The following is a 20485-nucleotide window of genomic DNA, read 5'->3' on the forward strand; positions in this document are numbered from 1 at the left end:
TCACGTATCTCTCAGACAAAGAGATCCCATTCCATCTCAGAGGAGTGCTTTGGGGATGGTCCTTTTTAACCTTGTTTTGTGCATGGACAAAGATGACAGGAAAGGCTTTGGGAAGGGGCTGCCTGGCCATGGAGGAGCCACGCACCAGGTACACCAGCACATGGCTCATGGGAGAAGCATTGGGTGCGCGAGGCCAGGACGCAGGTGGGATCGGGATGTGTGCTTTTCAGGCAGTTGCACAGCATGCGGGCCTTTGGCCAAGATTTATAACCACGTCTTTTCTCCAGGTTTATAGTTCCTTGTCACTCTATTAACTCAAACGAGAGATGTTTACATTGCATAAGTAGCTGGAGCAGTGGATAGTAACCTATCAATTTTCATGACTGTTCCCTGGCAAAAGCTCATAGGCTGTCTTGCAGGACACTAATACCCAAAGCTCCTGGGGCACAAGACACCCAGGGCTTGCTATATTTCAGGAAACTGCAGTTCAACAGCTAATAAAACTGCTAGGTCAAGAACTGCACAGTCAGGGCTCTGTGGAGCCCTGGCACAAGACCCAATTTCTGCTGAGGGGTAGCTCCAGAGGAAAGGATGAGCATGCAGCGAGGCTGCCCTAGCAAGGGGCTGCTTTGCCTGCAGGTCACAGGAGGCAGGTCCCACTGGGGACTGGGTTTCGGTATGGTCTGGCTTGACACTGCTGCTGGGGACACCGGCAGAAACTGCATCTGGCCCAGGGAGAGGTGTGCAGGGAGATGCAGATTTCCTGACTGAAATGCACGTGTGCTGCAGCGTCCCGCTGTGCTGTAACCGCTCCTGACTCCCTCCCTCTCTTTCTCTCCACAGTCCATTGATCCGGGGCAGCAGTTCACCTGGGAGAACTCCAACCTGGAAGTGAATAAACCAAAAAACCGCTATGCAAACGTGATCGCCTATGACCACTCACGGGTCATCCTGACCTCCATCGATGGTAAGAGTGACTCCGGGGTGGGCACCCCAGCAAATGGCTGAACCTGGCTGTAGCAGGGGACCATCTTTTTCCCTGTTCTCAGTCGAGCAGGAGCAAACACCAAGAAACGTATCCAGCATCAGCATGAGCAAATGTGTGTTCTAGCTGGCAGGAAGAGATGAAGGGCTCTGCAGAGCTGCCCCTGCTTTCCCAGTGTCCTCAGAGCAGCGTGCCCCATGTGGTTGCTTCTTGCTAGTGCTGGTGCCAGCAGAGATGTCTGTCCCGGCAGCCTCCCTTCTCACTGCTGGCCGCGCTGTGACTTCAGCTGTCTTCCTCGGCACATGGTGGGACATGGCACTGTTAGCCCTACCACCCTCTGTCCCGACACGACTGCAGGGCCGGTATCTTCCTCTGCGACTTGTTGGTGTTTGCTCCCAAGTAAGTGCCCAGAGCTGCACAGGATGAGGGGTGCCCCTTCCCCTGGGACATCAGGCTCCACATGTCCCTGTGCTCCATGGGAGATGCATCAGGCCCCGGCGTTCATAGCACTGACCCACATGGTTCCAAGAACCAGCCCCACATCTCTGGAGGCTGGGCTAATACATGCTTTTAGTGCCTGCTTTGCAGTTCCCTTGCACACAGAGGAGCTGGAGCCCAGGTACCAAAGCCCTGGCTCACCCATTCCCACTGTTTTATAAATCAGCACCCAGCTCTGCACACCAGAACTGAGCCCACTCACAGAGGATGAGGAAGATGCAGCTAATTCAATGCACCCCTGCTTGGGGAAGCGAATGGGCCCTGGCTTTTCATTACAGGTGGCCCTGCAGTCACTAGTGTCCTTTTTCTTGGGATGGAAGAGTCTTTTCTAATGCTAATGCACCACTCATCCTCTGCCGGAGGAGGAGGGGGTCCAAACAGTCCCTCACAGCAAGGCCTGTTAAGCAGCAGCAGCAGCTATGCGAAGGCCTGGCATGCCTGATCATGGACAAAAACCCTGTTAGAGAGCTGTGTGGTGAGCACCTGGGGGAATCCCTGTTTTCCAGCCTGACTCAGTTGCTGTAAGTGGTGTCTGTGTCTTCCTGGGAACCGTTCCCGAAGCACCCTGCCAGGTCCCCGCCGCCCATGCCAAGGGAGCCGGGTGCTGCACTCCAGCTGCTGCTGCTCCCCCAGAGCCACCAGCACTTTGTTTCTGCTGGAGGCTGCTGGGACCTGTAGAAAATTCCCCAGGACAAAAGGGTGAGGGGGAGACCCCCAGCTTTATTTCCTTCCTCTAATGAAATGCAGATGCGCTCTCCTTGGGAGACAAGGAGATTCCTGCTGCTTTCCCTCCCTGCAGCCCGGGCAGCCCATGCTGAGCAGAGTTTGGAAACACAGCCCCAGGCCCCTGCTTTGGCACATTTATTTTAGTAACTGTGTGTTTGCATTTTAAAGGCCTTTGCAAGAAAGTCCTTTCCTTAAAGTGGTGGGGGCAGAGTGGCAGCCCCTGCCAGCAGGCAGCAGAGGGGGTCTGACACTGAGGAGGGATTCAGTGGTGGTGGGAGGAAGGTCTGTGGATCCTCTGGGGTACTTGTCCCTGCAGGAGGGATGGAAGGACATCCCTGCCTGACATCCCCTACTAACAGAGACAAGCAGCCTCTTCTTTAAAAGGTGCTGTGGGACCATAACAAATAGCTGGTGAATTTAAGACAATTATTTCAATCAGTTGCTTGGGGCCAAACGAGCTCCTTAATATTCCTGCCTGTAAATTTCCCTTTGTGTGCGGGTGGCATCTGTCTCTCTGCTTTGGTGCTGCCTGCTTGTTGTGTTAATGTGGGAGTTAGAAAGGGTTCTTCTTTGTTCAGGCACCATCCCTGTCCTTTGCAGGATCCCTGGGAGAGATTCTGGCATCACCCTGTAAAGGAGAGTTGTCAAGAGCCTTGTGAACATGACAGCCTCTTCCCCTGCCTGCAGGGCCCAGCAGAGCAACAGGCACAGGGTCGTGGGCTGCCCCTGGAGTAACGCTTCTCCCTCTCTCTCTCCGCAGGGGTCCCAGGCAGTGATTACATCAATGCCAATTACATTGATGGGTATCGGAAGCAGAACGCCTACATCGCCACGCAGGGCCCTCTGCCAGAAACCCTCAGCGACTTCTGGAGGATGGTGTGGGAACAGAGAACAGCAACTATAGTCATGATGACCAGGCTGGAGGAGAAGTCCAGGGTACAGTGTGTGCTTCCTCTCTTTTCTGGAGCTGGGGGGGGCAGAAAAGAGGGATGGGAACACTTCACAGTGTAAGGGCATCCAGGGAGAGGCAGGTCCAGTGGTGTGGCTCACTGCTGCAGGCAATCCAGCAACAAGTGCCTTGTAAGCATATCCCTGCGGGGCAAAAGGGTGGCAAAACCTCCTGTCACTGTGCTGCTCGTTAACCCCTGTCTTGCCTGCGTGTCTGCATGCACACTCATCGTTTCCCTGCCCACATCACTCGCGCCCAAAGGGAGAAAGGAAAGCTCTGAGATGGGGAGTGTTGACAGTCCCTGAAAGCCTGGGGGCTGCGTCCCAGAAGCTGAGAAGCTGCAATGGGTAGGTGGTATCAGCAGCATCCTGCAGCCTGGCAGGGCCCTGGTGTCTCTGGTGATGCAGGGGAATGGCTGATGGGGTCTCATTGCAATAACAAGACTAATTTGTGCCTTGTCCAATGACAACATGTATAAACGATCAGCTCATACTTGCCAAGATTAGATATTCTGATGTAATAAATGCAAAGCTGCCTGCAAACCGTGGGGAAGGCACGAGGTGGAGAGGAAGGAGCAGGAGCCCTTGCCTGCGGATGATGCTGATGGTGTCTCGTGACAGCGGTTCTTACTCAGTCCCTGGAGTGGGAGTTCATAAGCTGTGACCGAAGTGCTCCCGTGCCCAGATACACCCTTCGGGCAAAGCCTGCCCAAGCAGGAGGCAGCTTCTGCCTCTCGTGATTCAGTTTGTTCCTAAAAGTAAAATTTTAGCGGTGAGCATTTGTACTTGCAGAATATTTTAGTGTTGCCATGCCAACACCAGGAGAAGGGGCTGTGTGCTCAAGCTGTGAAGCACTGGTTATTTTTAGCCCAATAAGCTCGTTCTTGAGAAGCAGAAACTGTCAAGTTTGGGTTTAGTTAAAACTTTTGCCCCCATGCTCTCCCTCCGTTTCAAAGCTTTAGCACCAAAATCCTCGCAGGGGTGTCCTAGCCCACGCTGGCTGGGAGGAAGCAGCTGGAACAACCGATCACTGTGGCAAAACAGATCTGCTTTTCCTGCATGTACAAAAATAGGCTTTGTTCATGGGCTTCCCCGGCTCTACAAATGCCCTACAGCCTGCAGGGAAAAGTAGTGTTTCTTGGAGACGAGCTGCCTCTAGAAATGCAACCCCGGCTTTGCACTGTGCTTCCCACACGCAGCCCTGCCTGCTCTGTCCGATGGCTGCCGTCACCCACCCCAGCCCAAACAGGGAGGTAGATTAACCTGACCCATCCTGCAGCTCAGGGCTTGGCACATGGGCTAAGCAAGATCAGAAACTGCTGATCAACTGCTCTCTGCAGCTGGGGGTTATATGGGGACTTTTTCGTGCATCACATTTCAGTGATGGAGCATATATTTGAAGTACAAGGAAAAGCCCTTTTAGGTTGCCAAGTAAATCCATGCCCGGAGTCCTGACTCACTTAACTTCTGGGCTGCTTAGTTATGGGAGGGCACTCCAAGGTGCGTGTTTCTCGAAGATAATGGGTTTCCTTTGACCCCACAGGCACTTGTCTTTGCCTGAGACGCCTGTGCTGCTGAGCCGTGCGTTATCTCCCCCCAGCACGCTCCCTGTCATGTCATCCTGCAGTTACCTCCTGCAGTATTGGTTTCTGTCCCAAACATGGTGTGTGTGGTCAGGCTTTTGGTGACAGGATGGGCACTGTGAATCCCTGTCATGGGCAGGGGGTGACCAGAGCCCTCGCAGAAGCTGCAGGCAGCCTGCCTGACCGGGCGTGCTGCCCAGGGGCTCTAGGCTGACCCGACTGGACCCAGATGCCAGCATTCCTTCCCCGACACTGCCTGCCCATGCCTTGCTGGCTCTTTGGCACATCCCCAGCACTAATGAGAAATGGGCAGTTTTCTCAGGCACTATGGGAGGGGCAGGTTGCCAGGGGAGGCAGTGGGGAAGCCTGACCACTCCTGAGTCGAACGAGCCCTGCACAGCAGGGGCTTCCCTGGATGTGTTTGCTGGACCCTGTAGGTGCCTCAGGGCACGCACTCACAGGAGGGCCCTGGTGGGGAGCTGGGATGTGGAACTTGCAGGAGATTATTTTCTCTGGGGTTTTTTTTTTGTTGGCTTCTCCAGCATCTTCCAAGGCAGGATGGCTTTCAGCCACCTTCCTGCTCTGCTTTTCCTCATGCCCCTTTGGTGATGGCTAGAGCTCACTCAGGAGCACACCCTTTGGGACCAAGGAAGATCCCGGTCACTGCCCATTGCTCCCAGCTTTCAGCATGAGTCACTGTTTTACAGTTTACTCCGCTCCAGAGCCTCCAAACCTCGTCTGATGCAACCCCTTGGGTCCCTGCAGCACTGCAGCCTGCTGATGTTCACACGCTGTGGAACAGCACTGCTCCAGGCAGTCACATTGTGTCACAGTGTTACCCACGGGTGACCTTGCTTGAAAGTCCCCTTGCTCAGGGGCTTCGGCGCAGGCACAGGACTGTCTCTCCAGCTGTGGCGCCTGGGGTGGGCAGCAGGGCCTCATGGCGAGATGCCCGGTGCAGAGCCTGCCTGCCACCTTCCCAGTCGAGCTCCCCAAGTCCCCCTCAGCAGTGCTGTGTGTAGATAAGCTGACCGGGACCAGCAGCAGCTTTGCAGCCCTGTAGGGGTGACACTGCTTTAAAGGGCTCCTGAGCTGCAGGGGGAAAAAAATCTTTAAAGAGCATCAGCTTTTATGGTCTGCAATTTCAGCTGGCTTGATGGTCCAAATCATCCTCCCTTTTTCATGTTTTCACAAAGCGAGAGGCGCATAAAGGATAGAAATGGCTGGATTGTGCAATTTAGCTGCCTTCAAAGCTTTACAATCAGTTTCGGAATCATTTGGTGGCAGTTCAGAAACACACATTGTAGATTAGCTTTCCTGAAGCTGCGAGCGTGGCGTGTCCCAGCCGGGTTGTGTTGCACCAGAGAAGTGTTAAAGCAGGATTTCTCTTACCCTGGGCTATCCCCAATAGCCCGGCAGAGCGAGGTCTCCCAGAGCAGCGCCGTGGCTTGTTCTGTCCCAGCCCAGAGCTCCAAGCAGCCATCCCTAGGGTGTGATCTCCCCTGGCACTTCATGTCCCCAGGCAGGTGTGCAAAGAGGCTGGTGCTCAAGGGCTCTGGGGAAGAGGGGCCTGGCAGCCACGTTCCGCTCCAGTCCTCTTGCTGTCAGTGATGCCATCTGGAGCTTGTGAGCGGGACCAGGAGCAGAGCACAGCTCTCGAGCTGAGGAGAGGTGCCCGGCTGCTTTGGGGCACAGGGCATCAAAGGGGAGGGACAGGAACCACTCAGCAAAGCTGCAATAAATGACTGTTCAGGACATTACTGTGCTCCTTAAGTTAATGAGAAGCAAGCACTGCCAGAATAAAACATCTCTTATCTGCTTTAGTGCCACAGTGCATCAGCTTCAGCATAAAATTTACAGAGCTTGAAAATGGGGCATAAACATTATGGGTAAATTTGGCAGAAAATGTGACTGACTCTTATCTGGTCATGAATAAATAATTTTCAATTACCAGCCCAGGCGCTGCTATTATCCCACACAGGGAACTCCTCTGAAGTTTGTTTTGTGCTCGAGCACACACGGCCCTGTAGCATGTGGGTGGCAGGAGGGGACCGCTCTCCCCGAGGTGTGGGCTCAGGCACGGGGACATGCTGTGCTGCTCCACTGCAACGTCCCCTGCAAACCACACCGAGGGCGACATAGCAAGCAGCTGTCCCCAGCATTTGCAGGGTGCCATTCTGCCCTCAGCTCCTTTAGAGAGGGGTCACATCATCCCTGAGCCAGGCAAGGCAACTCAGGTGGCCAGAGATGCAGCTGCAGCTGCCACCCGCTTGTGAGGATAGGATCAGTTTAGCTGTGAAATAAGGTTTGTGACCTCCGAGTTGTTCGCTCTGCAGCTAGTCAGCGTAAAATAACAGGCTGCTCTGTGCCAAGCGAGGAAGAGAAATCTTCTGAGATTTGTGCAGGGCCTGCCACGCTGGGAGCACAGATCCAAAGCAGCACAGCAGCCTGAACAGCAGGAGGCCCTGGGCAGGAGGCAGCGGAGCTGCTCTGGGCATGCAGGTCCCTGCAGTACCCCATCAGGCAGCCTTGCTCCAGGCACTTCTCCCAGGGCAGGACTTAGTGAGAGCAGACCCCAAAAAAGCAGGGACAGCTGCATCCCTCTGACCCCAGGCTGCTGCACTCCAGCAGCCAGAGTGCAGGATGAGGGCTCTTAGCTCTCACAAGCCCCACCCTGCTTAAAGTGCCTTCAATTAAAAGGCAGAACTTCATTGATTTCTAATTAAGCTGGTTGTTTCCCTTCCCACACATTCCCCTGTAAACACGCTCAGCTAATAATTAAGTTTACTATTCCTTGACAAGCACAGATGATCTTCCATTCAGTCCTCTCTCCTAGGGCGGGAAACCATTTTCGGTGCAGTGCACATGGGTGGGAATGAAGTCTTCCTCCTGTCAGCCAGGCACCGCAGCTCCGCGGGGCGGGGGAGCCGACTGCCCGATGAAATAGGGATGCTCAGGGTGCCAAATTAAATAGGGAGCTCGGGGCTGGAGAGAACAAAACCGGAGGAGTAGTTTGCAAATGCTGAGCTGTGAATAGGAGGAGGAGGAGGGATGCACAGGGAGATGGAGGGGGCAGAGGCGTGGGGCCCTGGGGATGTGTTAGGGCTCTCTGCCAAGTGAGCTGCAGCAGGAGCTGTGACCAGTAGCTCAAAGTGCTCTGGCTGCAGAGTTGCGAGGGGGAGAGAAAGGATGCTGCAGGGCAGGGGGTCTCTAGGGAGCAGCGGTATTTTCGTTATGGGACAGTACTGCCTGCAGGAAGGGGCTGAAGGGATGGTTTCGCCACAGTCTGCATCTTACAGAGGGAAAACAAGTTGTGTCTGTGTCTGAGCTGGCATCTGTGCCTTGCTGCGGAGCAGTTTTTGAAACACCTGGGAGATGCGGATTTTCAGGGATGTGCCACCTGCCAGAAGGGCAGGTTGGCGTCTCTCGGGGATACTCAATGCACTTGAGCCTACGGGAATGCAGAAAGGGTGGCAGGGTCAGCCCCATGGACGGCACCCAGGCTGGAGGCCTGGCGTGGGCTGTGTCCCGTCTTTAACCAGGGTGGTTTGCTGCCTGGTGGTCACGCTGGCAGGGGCACCCTAGGGACCGCGGATGTTACGGGGAAAGGTAGTGCCTGTTGTTGTATTGTTGTGTACTGTGCTGGACTCAGAGTTGTGTCCTGCCTCAGCTCAGTGCTGTGGGTTGAGAACTTTGGGCTGGGAAAGCAGGGAGCTGGTGGGGATGCCGGCTGCATCTCCCTTACCTCAGCTGCCCTTCAAGCAGAGCCTGCCCCAGAGAAACCACCGCTTCCCCTGCCCTGCTTCACCAGCTCTCCTCCCACCAACCCGTAGCTGCCAACCTTCTCTCCATCCAAGCGGAGCTCAGGCAGGGGCATGCCCTGAAGACCCCCATCTTCCCAAACAGGAAGCAGAGAAGAAAAATTATGGCAGGCACAAATCACTGCTAGCAATTGCTGCACACTGTCTTTATACCTGGTGCTGCTCTTGCTGCTGTGTCTGGTGGCCTGGCCCCCTTCGCTGCTTCCCACCCATGGCTCCAGGAAAAAAAAAAGTCCATCTTTGAATATGAATCTTGTGGAAAGGAGCCTAGGGTGTGCTGCCATTCTGCTGGGGATTGGGACACCAGGAAAAGGAAATCTGGGTGTTTGGGGCACCCCTGCACAGTCACTCTTCTCTGTCTTTACCCTTTGAAGGGCAGAGCCCTGTTCCTCACCCCAAATGCCCCAGCCAGCAACCAAGCACTGACCCTTTCTCCTCTCCTCCCCGCAGGTAAAGTGTGACCAGTACTGGCCGAGCCGGGGTACAGAAACCTATGGGATGATCCAGGTGACCCTGCTGGACACAGTCGAGCTGGCAACCTACACCGTCCGCACCTTTGCACTGTACAAGGTAGGGCGCTGGCTGGGCTGTTCCTGCTCCGGGTAATGCAGAGCCACTCCCCGATGCTGCAGGGTGCTGCGTGGCCCACAGGCAGAGGCCACCGGATGTGCCCGGCTTGCCCAAGCATGTGGCTCATCCACACATGGGCCATTCTCACAGCTGGGCTGCAGTGGGAGACCTGCTGCAGGTTGCATGTCTGGTCACCGCTGGATTTTGACCAGGACACCCGATGCTCTCCTGTGTGCATTCAGACCCTGTGATGGGCCCCAGAGCCAGGGCTGTGCTTGCCTCTGGCGAGTGTACATGTAACAGCTGTCCTCCCATTAGAGGGACAACATGGGAAGCAGTGAATTTTTAGCACTGCTGTCACTAATAATGCAAATGGAGGGGCCGCGCTGACGTGTGCACAAGCCCGTCTCTCCTGCCTGCTGTGTACCTCATTAGTGTTTGGAAATCCCTGGGGGCAGTGCTAGCAGCGGCATGTCAGGCAATGCAAACAGGCTTTGCAGCCGGCTGCCTCTGTGCGTGACTGAGTCTGGGCCACGCCGGCAGAGAGAGCACAGCAGTGTGCGATGGGGACACACTCCTGCCCCAGGAAGGCATCTCGCCCCTAGCAGTCACCCAGCCAGTCCTACCACATTGCTGCATAAATCACTCAGCCAAGTCGAGACACGAGCAGGGCAGTCTCTGCAGACACAGGCTGATCGGCCATCCCAAAGAGAGCCGTGATGCAGAGGAGCAGGGAGGGAACTGGCTGCTGTGGCCCTTCCGTGCCCAGTGCCTGTTTTTCCCTGAACGTGCAGTATGTGGGTAGTGACCCCATGCTGTGTAGAATGGAGTCTTTCACCTTCCCTTCAGTCTGCTCTGCTCCCACAGAGCTGCTCAGCTCTCTGTATAAGCTGGCTTTCCACAGAGCATCTATGTGTACAGAAGCCTTGCAAGAAGCCTACATTTTGCTTCCAAATTGTCAGTGGCAAAAGCCCAATACATGCATGATCACGCACAGCATTACGTGTGTGTTGTTACCCAGCCAGCTGGGTCCCTTGTTACCCCATCAGTGGGTTCCCATCCTAGGATGAGACTGTTCTCATGCAAAACAACTCCTCTTTGTCTTCAACAGAATGGCTCCAGTGAGAAGAGAGAGCTGCGACAGTTCCAGTTCATGGCTTGGCCCGATCACGGGGTGCCAGAATATCCCACCCCAATCCTAGCTTTCCTGCGACGGGTCAAGGCCTGTAATCCACCGGATGCGGGGCCCATGGTTGTCCATTGCAGGTAGGACTGCGTGGTTGCGAAGCTGCACCTGGGCACGTGCCTTCTGGCTGCAGGAGCTTTAACCTGTCCAGCTAAAAGTGGAGTCTCCTGTTCCTGCGGGGAAGGTTTCACGGTAGCATAACCTGCACTGCATGCTCGGGCTGGGAACAGGTCAGCAACCAGCAGGGGTAATGCAGTGGTGACATTTGTATTGCTACTGCTCTGTCAGATTAACCAGCGCTGCTGTATGGAGAGCCTCAGAAAACACTTTTTCTTGCAAAACTGCAAGTACCACTTAAAAATGAAGTGATCTGTGCCCAGCACAAGTAGGTGGTACCTTTCAGAGGCAGAGGCATTGACAGACAGGCATGCAGTGGCCTCTACAAACATTCATACATAGTATTTACAGTAGAACTCTTTTGCAGGGTAGAAAGGCAGCTCTTTAAGCAAAATATTAGTCTACTAAGGCTCAGCATCTTATCCAGGCAAGATTTATCTGTACTAGCCGAGTGGGGACTATTACTGAACAAACCACTCCATCATTGCTGTTCCAGCATACGCCTTACCAGCAGTGTTTAATGCTCTTCTTTCATGCTCTGTTTCAGATGGGAGTGGGGTATAATTAACACACAAACAAGCTGTATTAAAGCCCTGTTAAGGATCTGACTTGCACCATAAATGAGGAAATGTCTAGCTCCCTATCTCTGCTTGTGTTTACATGTCATGACAGCATGTCTGTTGTTTTCAGGCTGCTCTCAGGGCGAGTAGTTTGGGGATTGGTACTGCCCTTCCAACGGATGTCAAGAGGCATCCAGTGCTTGAGCAAAGGGCTCAGCGTAGACATGCGTGACCTCACCTTTCTGCTTTCCCCTCTCCGGCTGGCTGTCCTTGTTTTATGGGTTAGGAAACAGTGACCCAGGTTAGGGCACAAGCAGGCTTGAATTTACGGACTTCACTGGTCCTGGGGCCCAGCCTGGACTTCAGGTCTTCTGACTTCATGCACACGTACGCTGTCACTCTCCTGCCCGTTAAACACATTTCTCCTTCCCTTGTGGAGGTGCTGCCAGCCACCACAGGGACCAGCAGGGTGACACCATGTCCTTTCTGCTCCATCAGTGAAAGGGGGACAGCAGAAGGGCTGGGTAGCCTCCCACATTCTCCAGTGTCTCTCTCCCTCACTCCTTCTGTCACCTCTTGTTTGGGGCTCAGCTCGTTAGCCCTCAGTGTGTGGAGCAGCCTTTACTCCCCTTTTGTGCACTCTGGGTCTGGGTGCTCTCTTAAGCAAGAGCAGAGCTTGAGTGGCATCTGTAGGAGACAGTGTCATCTCAGGCCACTTTGTTCCCACAGTGCTGGCGTGGGCCGAACTGGTTGCTTCATTGTCATTGATGCCATGCTGGAGCGGATGAAGCATGAGAAGACCGTGGACATCTATGGCCATGTGACATGCATGCGCTCTCAGCGCAACTACATGGTGCAGACAGAGGACCAGTACATCTTCATCCATGAGGCCTTGCTGGAGGCAGCCACGTGTGGCAATACCGAGGTGCCTGCACGCAACCTCTTCGCTCACATCCAGAAGCTGACCCAGGTGCCACCAGGCGAGAGTGTTACTGCAATGGAGCTGGAATTCAAGGTTGGTGACAGAGCCCCAGCACCCCCATTCCCCGGCACCCTGTCTCTGCCCACACACCCGAGCCACGCGTCCAGGGCTTGGGAAAGGAGAGCCATGGATCATTACAGACAATTATTCTTTTGTGTGTTTCTAAACCAGGTAGGCAGTGATTTAAAATACATTTGAATTGTAAAGCTTGTGTCGGCCATGGTCCCCCCTGGCAGCTTCTGGGGAGGATATAAAAGGCAGATGGATGCGCAGTTCTCAGCAGCACGTTCTGCTCTAGGTTCACTGTGCGGCTGGAGCTGCATCTGAAATCAGATGCAGATCGTGTTAGTGATAATTGATGTTACTGTGAACAACTTGTCTGGAAACGGCTCCAATTTAAATATGTGAGACGTTTATAGTCTCATTTCTTCAATGCTGAGCTCTGTTATCTTTTAACCACCTCAGCACCAAGCCTCAGTGTCTAGAATTGGTGAAGGCAGTGTTTTAAGGCACACTGTTTTTAAGAAGCCAAGCCCACATTTTGCTATCTGTATCTGTGAATGCCAACTGCAGATATTTATTACAGCCTTGGAGATGGAAGTGAGCTCTGGTAAGCACCCATATGCTCAGATGAGGTGCATTAGTCCAGTGAACTCAGGCAGGGGAATATAGCTCATGCAGGGAGGCAGCAGACCGTGCAGGCTGTGAAATGAACTACAGCAATACAGCTTCACCCTGGGGATTCCCTCCAACTGACAAAGGAGCAGGAGAGGCAAAATACTGACTTTCTGCATAAACTGGGAATAGCTGAGCAGCTCTGTCCCATGGTTACCAGAGCTGGTCCTGGGCTTGGGACAGTAGAACATGCTGCATTAGTATCTCATGGTGACACCTGCCCTGAGAAACCCCTCAAGAGAGCCAGAGAATTAGGCTCAACTCTAGCAACTCTGTTGTGAGAAAGACAAAAATTTGCTGTTTCTCCAAGGGTGTCTTTAGAACAGTAATAAAATTTGTCCCTCTCTGTTCCCTAGCAGTGTCCACTGCATGGGAAACCCTGGGGAGCAGGATATGGGAGGGCCTTACATGGCTGCATCACTGCCCAAAGAGCAACCCTGGCCTTCTGCAGGGAGCCTCTGCCAAGGATCAGCTGCCACACATAGAAGGGTGGCTCTGGAGATGCTGGAGAGTCTTTTGAGGAAGAGGGAAAAAAAAAGAAATAAAAGAAAAAGGAAAAAAAGAAAAAGAGGGACTTCTGTTTGAATCTCTCTGCCAGCAGATCTAAGTAACACATTTACCATGACTCCAGTTTACAGGGCTCAAAGAGAACCGTAAAATGTCTCGCAGTAACCCAAAATAGATCTTCTTTACCTAAAACTGTCACAATTCTCACATTTTTCTTGGGTTCTTCTGGGGTGAGAAGTAAATAGCAAGACATTGTTGGAAGATGGAAAGCTTTCCTTCCCTGACACCACTAGGCACGTGTCCCTGGTTCAGCGAGGTACAAAGCTTCATATCCTGGCCCTTTGTGGGTCAGAGAGCTGCTGTGGGTCTCCACTCCACTATGTGTGGCTTTGGGGCTGTGCCAGCAGATCAGTGCAGGTGGTTCCCCTGCTGTCACCTACAGCCGCGCACCAAAAGCCAGCAGCGAGGCCGTGCTGTGCCTAGGTGTGCAATGCCACAGCAGAAGGGCCAACGCAGTACTGAAAACCAGACTGATGACTGTGAAATAGAGCAGCTGGGTGAAGCCTCCTTGTAACGTGGTGGCAGAGCCCTTCATCCAGTCTGGAAGTGCCTAGTCCCCAGCGGCTGTCTCTCAGTCAGAGGAAGGAGCGTGGCTGCATGCCCGGAGGGACTCCTGCCTGCCCTGCTGCCAGGGTGCCTATTTTGCCCCCAGACTGCTGCATCCCCAGCAGGAGTCTGACATGTCTTGTCCTCTTTCAGCTGCTGGCCAACTCTAAAGCACATACCTCACGTTTCATCAGTGCCAACCTCCCGTGCAACAAATTCAAGAACCGCCTCGTGAACATCATGCCATACGAGCTGACAAGAGTCTGTCTGCAGCCCATCCGTGGTGTCGAGGGCTCCGATTACATCAATGCCAGCTTCATAGATGGGTACAGGTAAGGGCCACCTTAGGTGCCTGGGCCAGCCTGTCCTGCCTGCTTGGGAACCTGGGCAGAGCTGCCTTTTCCTCTTTCCCAAGGACTGGTCCTGGCTGCCTAGAGGTGGGCTGGGGATCACTTTGTTGCATTTTATCTATTTCCATCTTCTCAGACGCTCCAGTGCATATAGTTACAATATGTGAAGACTGCTAGTGAGTGAGCGCTGCCAGGCTGGCTTGTATTGCTATAGACAGATGCCCACATGGCTGGGGTGGGAGGCTGTGCTGGCTCCTGTGGAGGTTTATAGGATCTTCTGGTAGGCATCCATTGGCATGTGTTTTGTATCTGCAGCATCTAACACAAACCTGCCCCCCCTCACTATCTGTAGTAACCAGAGGTAGAAGTGTGCTTGCACTGTGTGGCTGATCCAGGCAGCAGCCCAAGGCTCATTTTCCCATGTCTTGATTTTGGGGGGAGCCTGTGGATCCTCAGGCAGGGCTGGTGCTGGACACTGGGGACCCCATCGCTGGGTTCTGCTCCCCAGGATACCTTTTAGAAAGCACAAATTAAGATCTAGCGGGGCAATAATACTTACGGTTTCTGTATCTAACTGCTGGCATCACATTCTCAGATGCTAAGTGCCAGGAGAGGAGAATGCAGGGAAACAGCCTGGTGACCAGATCTCCTTCCCAGACAATAATCCAGACCAAATCCCAGCAACGCACATACAAGGCTCATTCCTGTCATCTCTCTGTGCACCATTGCAGTAGGGTCACCCAGTGCAGGAGTGGGGAATACAACGATGGATGTAACACAGTTCCCCTCCAGCTTGGCTCTGCTCAAACGCTTCTTATGGGCTGGTGACCTCCCAGGAGCAACAGGCACTGCCAAAGGGAACAGATGTTGGTGCAGCCAGGCCAGCGGCTCTGTGCCTCCGTTCCTGCTCCAGCAGCTGAGCCCAGGAAGGGTTCCCAGGGGAAACGGCTATGTGGAGGCAAGAGTGGGCAGGGAGCAGAAGGGGAGCAACCCTGGGAGCATCCCAACACAGCAAAACCGCAGTGAGCCAGGCTCCCTCAGGGTAGGACAGAGTAATGGGGAAGGATGAAGGGGCTGGAGAAAAGCTGTCGCGGAGCAGCCTCCGCTCCCTCCTGCCTGCGTGGCTCCGAGCCATCCAGCATCGCATCATTAACGTGGCCGCCTGCCTGCGCGCCTGCCGCGGCAGCCCGGTTTGTGACAGGCGGGCTGCAGCCACAGTGTCCTGGCTCCAGAGCTGATGAAGAGCGATGCTGGTTTTGCCCCTGGGTGAATGCTACAGAGGGAGGGCTGCCAGCACGGCAGGTGGTCCCATTTCATGTGCTACCTACCCCATCCCTGAAGAATGCTGCTATCTCTTCCTGTCCTTTCCTTCGAACCGAGCAATCTTTTCGGTATTATCTAAAGAGATCAGTTGGCCCGAGGTCCTGCAGACATCGCCGACGCCGCAGCTTTTGTTAGCTCTTTCGTTTCATTCCGCACCCCCACGCCCTACTTTTGGTGATGCCTTACAAGCCCACCTTGCAGCAGCCCCCGTCTTCGTCCCGCACAGCCCAGCTGTCCGGCAGCCCGGCCCCTGCCCGGGGCAGCCCGGCGGGAGGCGCGGTGCTGGGCGGGGGCTGCCGCCCCTGGTCCCGCGGGCTCCGGCGCCCCGCAGCGGTGAAGCGAGGCCGCGCCGCCGCCGCCCCTGCGGCCCCGGAGCCGGCTCCCGCCGGCGGCCCCGGCCTGCCAGGCTGGGCGCTCGGCCAGCCGGAGGAGCAAGAGGCCGGAGCTGGCCCTTCCCAGAGTGCGAAGCACCAAGGGTGCTTTCTTCAGGGTGGGCGCCAGGCTGGGGCCGGTCAAGCTCTGCTTTCAGACGGGACGTTTTGAGAGGTGCTCTGGTTCACGGGGGAACCGAGGACAAATTCGGAAGCTTCAGAAGAGTTGGCAAAACGGTGTTGGTGGTTTCCACGCTGCCCTAGTCGTTAGCTGGCGTGCGCGATCCAGGTGACCTGGTTTGGTTGCTCTGTGTCTTCCCATGCAATGGGAGGGACGGTGGGTGCTGCAGAGAGTAAATGTGCAGGAACCCGGGGGTGCTGCTGGGATCGTCCCCAAGCACAGCCTCTCCTTTCAGCCTGGATGGGTGCTGGCAGCCTGCTCCCGTGGGCCTGGGTGCTGAGAAGGCTCTCAGTGCAGCAGCACTAGGGACAAGCAGCAGGGAGAGGCTGGGCTGGGGACGGTGTCACCCCAGCAAGGACTAGCAGCCTTTCTGGATCCGGCACCCAGTGGTGCTCACTGCATCTGTGGCGAGCACTTAGAAAACACACGCTGGGCAGGCTCATCCCTCCCCCGAGTCCGTGGCTAGTCCTAGAGACCTGTCTCCTGCAGCTGCATTGTCAGCCCTGCTGCGGGCTGCACGGGGTTCCTGCCTCCAGCCCTCCTGGTCCACCAGCCCCTGGAAGCAGCTGCTGCCCACCTCCCAGGAGCTGGTCTGAGCACCATTATGTTTGTCGCAGGCAGCAGAAGGCCTACATCGCCACGCAGGGACCGCTGGCCGAGACCACAGAGGATTTCTGGCGGATGCTCTGGGAGCACAACTCCACCATCGTGGTGATGTTGACAAAGCTGCGCGAGATGGGCCGGGTACGAATCCTGCTCAGGGGAGAAGGGGGCTGTGTGGCTGCTCTCTGTGGGCACAACGTCTCAGCTCACCCCAGTCTGTCCCCAGCACCAGCCGCTCTGGGCCAGCCTCCTGCTGGCGTGTCCTGTGGCTGACCCTGTGGCCACACAGCCACGTATGCTCCCAGGGAGCGGGAGGGAGGAGCAGCAGCTTGTTGGTGCTAATGTCTCACCATGCTCCTCATCCACAGGAGAAGTGCCATCAGTACTGGCCCGCGGAGCGCTCTGCCCGGTACCAGTACTTTGTGGTGGACCCCATGGCAGAGTACAACATGCCGCAGTACATCCTCCGGGAGTTCAAGGTGACGGATGCCAGGGTGAGTGCAACTGCTATCTCCCCAGCTCCCCTGCCTCCTGTGCCTCTTCCCCATCTCTGCCCTGCCCAGGCCAGCAAAGGGAACGTGCAGCAGCTCCTGGAGGCACCGGAAAGCAAGGTGCTGCCTTGCACTGCAGGCAGAAGGGGCTGCTGCCCCTCACCTGCTGCTCCTCTCACCACAAGTTCTTCCTTGCCAGCTGTGTCAGTGCCGGTGAGCAGATCAGAGATCCTTATCAGCACCAGACCCTGCCTCGCCTGTGCTGTGCACTTGGGCAAGCATTGAACACGGGCTCCCCTGCACCTGGAGTCTCTGTGTGCAGCACCTGACCAGGCACAGGACCCCTGTATGACAGTAAATGTGGTCCTGGGGTGGAGCTGGGCCCCAAACAGAACCAGGGCACTGACTCAACAGACCCTGCAGGGGCCCAAAGCCCTTCTCAGCTCAGCTGCCCCGGGGTGAACATGGGAGAGCAGAGGCAGGCCTCAAATGCTCAGCGGAAGATCTCCCTGGGCTCATCTGTAGCCTGTGCACCCTCTCACCTGGCCTGGGCCAGGGGGTCTGAGAGCAGGTCAGCAGCACCAGTGCTGAGGGGAACAAGATCAGCACCTCTTGCTGTCTCCTCACCCACGGTTCACATCTCACACCCCTGTCCCTGCAGGACGGCCAGTCACGGACCATCCGCCAGTTCCAATTCACAGACTGGCCTGAGCAGGGAGTGCCAAAGACGGGAGAGGGCTTCATTGACTTCATCGGGCAGGTGCACAAGACCAAGGAGCAGTTCGGGCAGGACGGGCCCATCACAGTGCACTGCAGGTGAGTGGCACCAGATCAGCACCCACCTCTGCTTTCATCAGCCCTCAGAGATGTCCCCTACCTCGCTTACCCTGGCAGCCGCCAGCTCCCCTGCACTTGGTGCCCCTCCTGCATACCACTGGCAAGGCAAGAGGCAGGCAGGGGACGAGGGGATGGCAACATCCATGGGTGCCATTGGCAGCCTTTCTGCCAGGAGATTAAATTAACCAAGTGCCCTGATGGTACTGATTTGTAGGTCCTTGGAAGAGTCCTTGGGCAGGGGAGGGTGCCACAGCAGCTTGGCCCAGAGGCAAGGCAGAATCGATGGGCCCCATGCGGCTGAGAGGGCACCTCTGGCTGGCAGTGTCCCCGTGGCCTCTCCTGGCTCCACTGAGCATGTCCCCATGCTCCATGAGCACGCACCGCTCCTAGGAGCTCTGCAGAGCCTCGCTGGGGCTGGCGGGTCTCTAACGGCACCTCTTGCTCCCTCTGTGCAGCGCTGGGGTCGGGCGCACAGGCGTGTTTATCACACTCAGCATTGTGCTGGAGAGGATGCGCTACGAGGGGGTGGTGGACATGTTCCAGACGGTGAAGACCTTGCGGACGCAGCGGCCAGCCATGGTGCAGACAGAGGTGAGTGTCCCCTCCTCCCCGGGGTGGTGGGAGATCTGTGGAAGGAGGGGAGCCGGCATCTCTGGATGTGCAACCCTGCTGCCCGATGTCCTTGGGGGTCCCTGCTTCTCACACTTCCCCCCCCTTGCTGCCTTGCAGGACCAGTACCAGCTGTGCTACAGAGCGGCACTGGAGTATCTCGGCAGCTTCGACCACTATGCAACGTAACTAGTGCTTTCCTCCAGTCGCGGTGGGGATGTCTAGGAGTGGAGACGGGTCCCTCTGAGCCAGAGCCGCCCATTCCTCAGTCCTTCTGTACAGACGGAGGTGCTGCCCAGGCAGCAGACCTCCACGCCAACCAGTTCTGACCACGGCATTTAGGAACTTCGCCCCAGCGCCAAACGAGGGAATCCGACTCCAAAAGCATTTCCAGTCTCTGGCTGAATTTCTGCTCATGTGCATCTCTCGCCCTCTCTCACGCGACTGCATTTCACAGCGAGGCTTTAGGTGGGTGGAATGGGATCTTTTTTTTAAACATGTAAAATAGTTACTAGTGGTTTTTATAATCTCCTCTCTTTATTTTTTATTTTTTGCAAGTCTTAATGTTTTGCCCAGGCAGAACTGGACCCGCCAAACCTTTGGGAGTTGGGTTTTTTTTTTATTTCCTTTTGCTTTTACATTTTTTACTGCCCTGTGTTTATTTCAGCCCAGTCACTGCTGGTTCTGCCCATTTTAGTGCAGCTTCCTTGGTAATTTGCAGCAGCTGGCTTGTGGTTCCTGCCCGGCTCCATTCCCTGTAGGCTGCTTTTTAATCCTCTGTAGAATATGAAATTTCATGGAACTGGACCTAAGCTAACAATTATTTTTTTAGCCTTTCCCTCCCCCCCATTATTTCCTGAGTAGGTTTGGGTTTGGGAGGGCACGTGGGATCGCTGGAGAAGCAGTCCCCTTTGTCAGCTGGAAACCATTCAGTCCCATTACGATGCGTGTTAAACCAATCCAGTGACCGTGTGTATTGGCAGATCCTGATATGACGTGAGTTGTCCGTCGCCTTGTTTGTGAGAGACCCGAAATCCCAGGCTCCGGGCTTTGGAGCCTCTTTTTGTGTGTCTCGCTGGGAAGGGGGCAGGAGAAGCGAGTGGGTCCCACACTTCCCTGGGGAGGGGATGGAAAGAGCGAGACACGGCCCTTTTTGTTAATCCCGCAATCCTGTGCGTGCAAGCACCATTCTGTCACCTCTCACCAGTGAAGTGCATCGGAGCATTTACAAAGGCAAGGAGCACAAGCCCAGTCGTCCCCAGAACGGAGCTGGGCCGGCTCTCTTTGGAAAGCAGGGTACTGCAGGGAAGGGGAGGGGAGTACACATGGCTTCAGAGGTTGGGTGTATCTATAATTTCTGCTATCCTGCAAATGTTAAAAGTCACTAGAATATTGTACTTTCCGCTACTTCAGGACGTTCTAATGAACCAATGTGGCAAGACTACTGGACTTAATTTAATGGTACTATATATTAATACTCCTTATTATATCACGCTTGCACTAAAGACAGGGAGTGAGCAGCCGTCTTTCGAGTGCATTGAGTTATGAATAAAGGTGGTGGAAGGGTATCTAACTGTATTATCACATGTATTCCGAATGTTAAGAATCCAAGCTATGTTGAAATCAGCAATCCAGGGTTGGTAATGTTGGAGGACACATTCATTTTTACCTTGTGGATGCATAGTGCTGTAGGGGTCACTGTTGTATACAGTCTGTTTTCTATTTGTTAATAAAAAAAAAATCTACAGCATCATTGCATAATTCTTGATGTTAATAAATTTGAATAATCGGGTTTCATACAAGCTGGCTTTGCTGTCTGTTTCTTCAGCAATAAGCAGAGGCCATAGAGTCCCTCGGCGATGGGCATGCTCCCCAGCCTGTTGCCGGAGAAGTCCTTCCCTACAGGCACATCCCAGCCACGGGCACCCTACACCTCCTACGGGGTCCCAGTGCCAG

At 54.9% G+C, this 20485-nt stretch overlaps 1 protein-coding gene across 8 annotated transcripts in view; it reads left to right on the top strand.

Annotated features, from left to right (window-relative positions):
* Positions 1 to 18836, top strand: part of PTPRF (protein tyrosine phosphatase receptor type F) — a 392393-nt gene extending 373557 nt beyond the window's left edge. For all 8 annotated transcript variants that reach the window (XM_075508594.1, XM_075508595.1, XM_075508590.1 and 5 more), the window contains 11 exons: positions 844 to 967; positions 2970 to 3145; positions 9012 to 9131; positions 10243 to 10397; positions 11724 to 12009; positions 13918 to 14096; positions 16607 to 16733; positions 16961 to 17086; positions 17745 to 17899; positions 18376 to 18511; positions 18650 to 18836. In XM_075508594.1, coding sequence (XP_075364709.1) covers positions 844 to 967; positions 2970 to 3145; positions 9012 to 9131; positions 10243 to 10397; positions 11724 to 12009; positions 13918 to 14096; positions 16607 to 16733; positions 16961 to 17086; positions 17745 to 17899; positions 18376 to 18511; positions 18650 to 18718 — 1653 coding nt within the window. In that variant the 3' untranslated portion in view covers positions 18719 to 18836. The remainder of the gene's footprint in view (positions 1 to 843; positions 968 to 2969; positions 3146 to 9011; positions 9132 to 10242; positions 10398 to 11723; positions 12010 to 13917; positions 14097 to 16606; positions 16734 to 16960; positions 17087 to 17744; positions 17900 to 18375; positions 18512 to 18649) is intronic.
* The last annotated feature ends 1649 nt before the right edge of the window (positions 18837 to 20485 follow it).

Source organism: Mycteria americana, chromosome 7, assembly GCF_035582795.1.
Source record: "Mycteria americana isolate JAX WOST 10 ecotype Jacksonville Zoo and Gardens chromosome 7, USCA_MyAme_1.0, whole genome shotgun sequence".
Lineage (NCBI taxonomy): Eukaryota > Metazoa > Chordata > Aves > Ciconiiformes > Ciconiidae > Mycteria > Mycteria americana.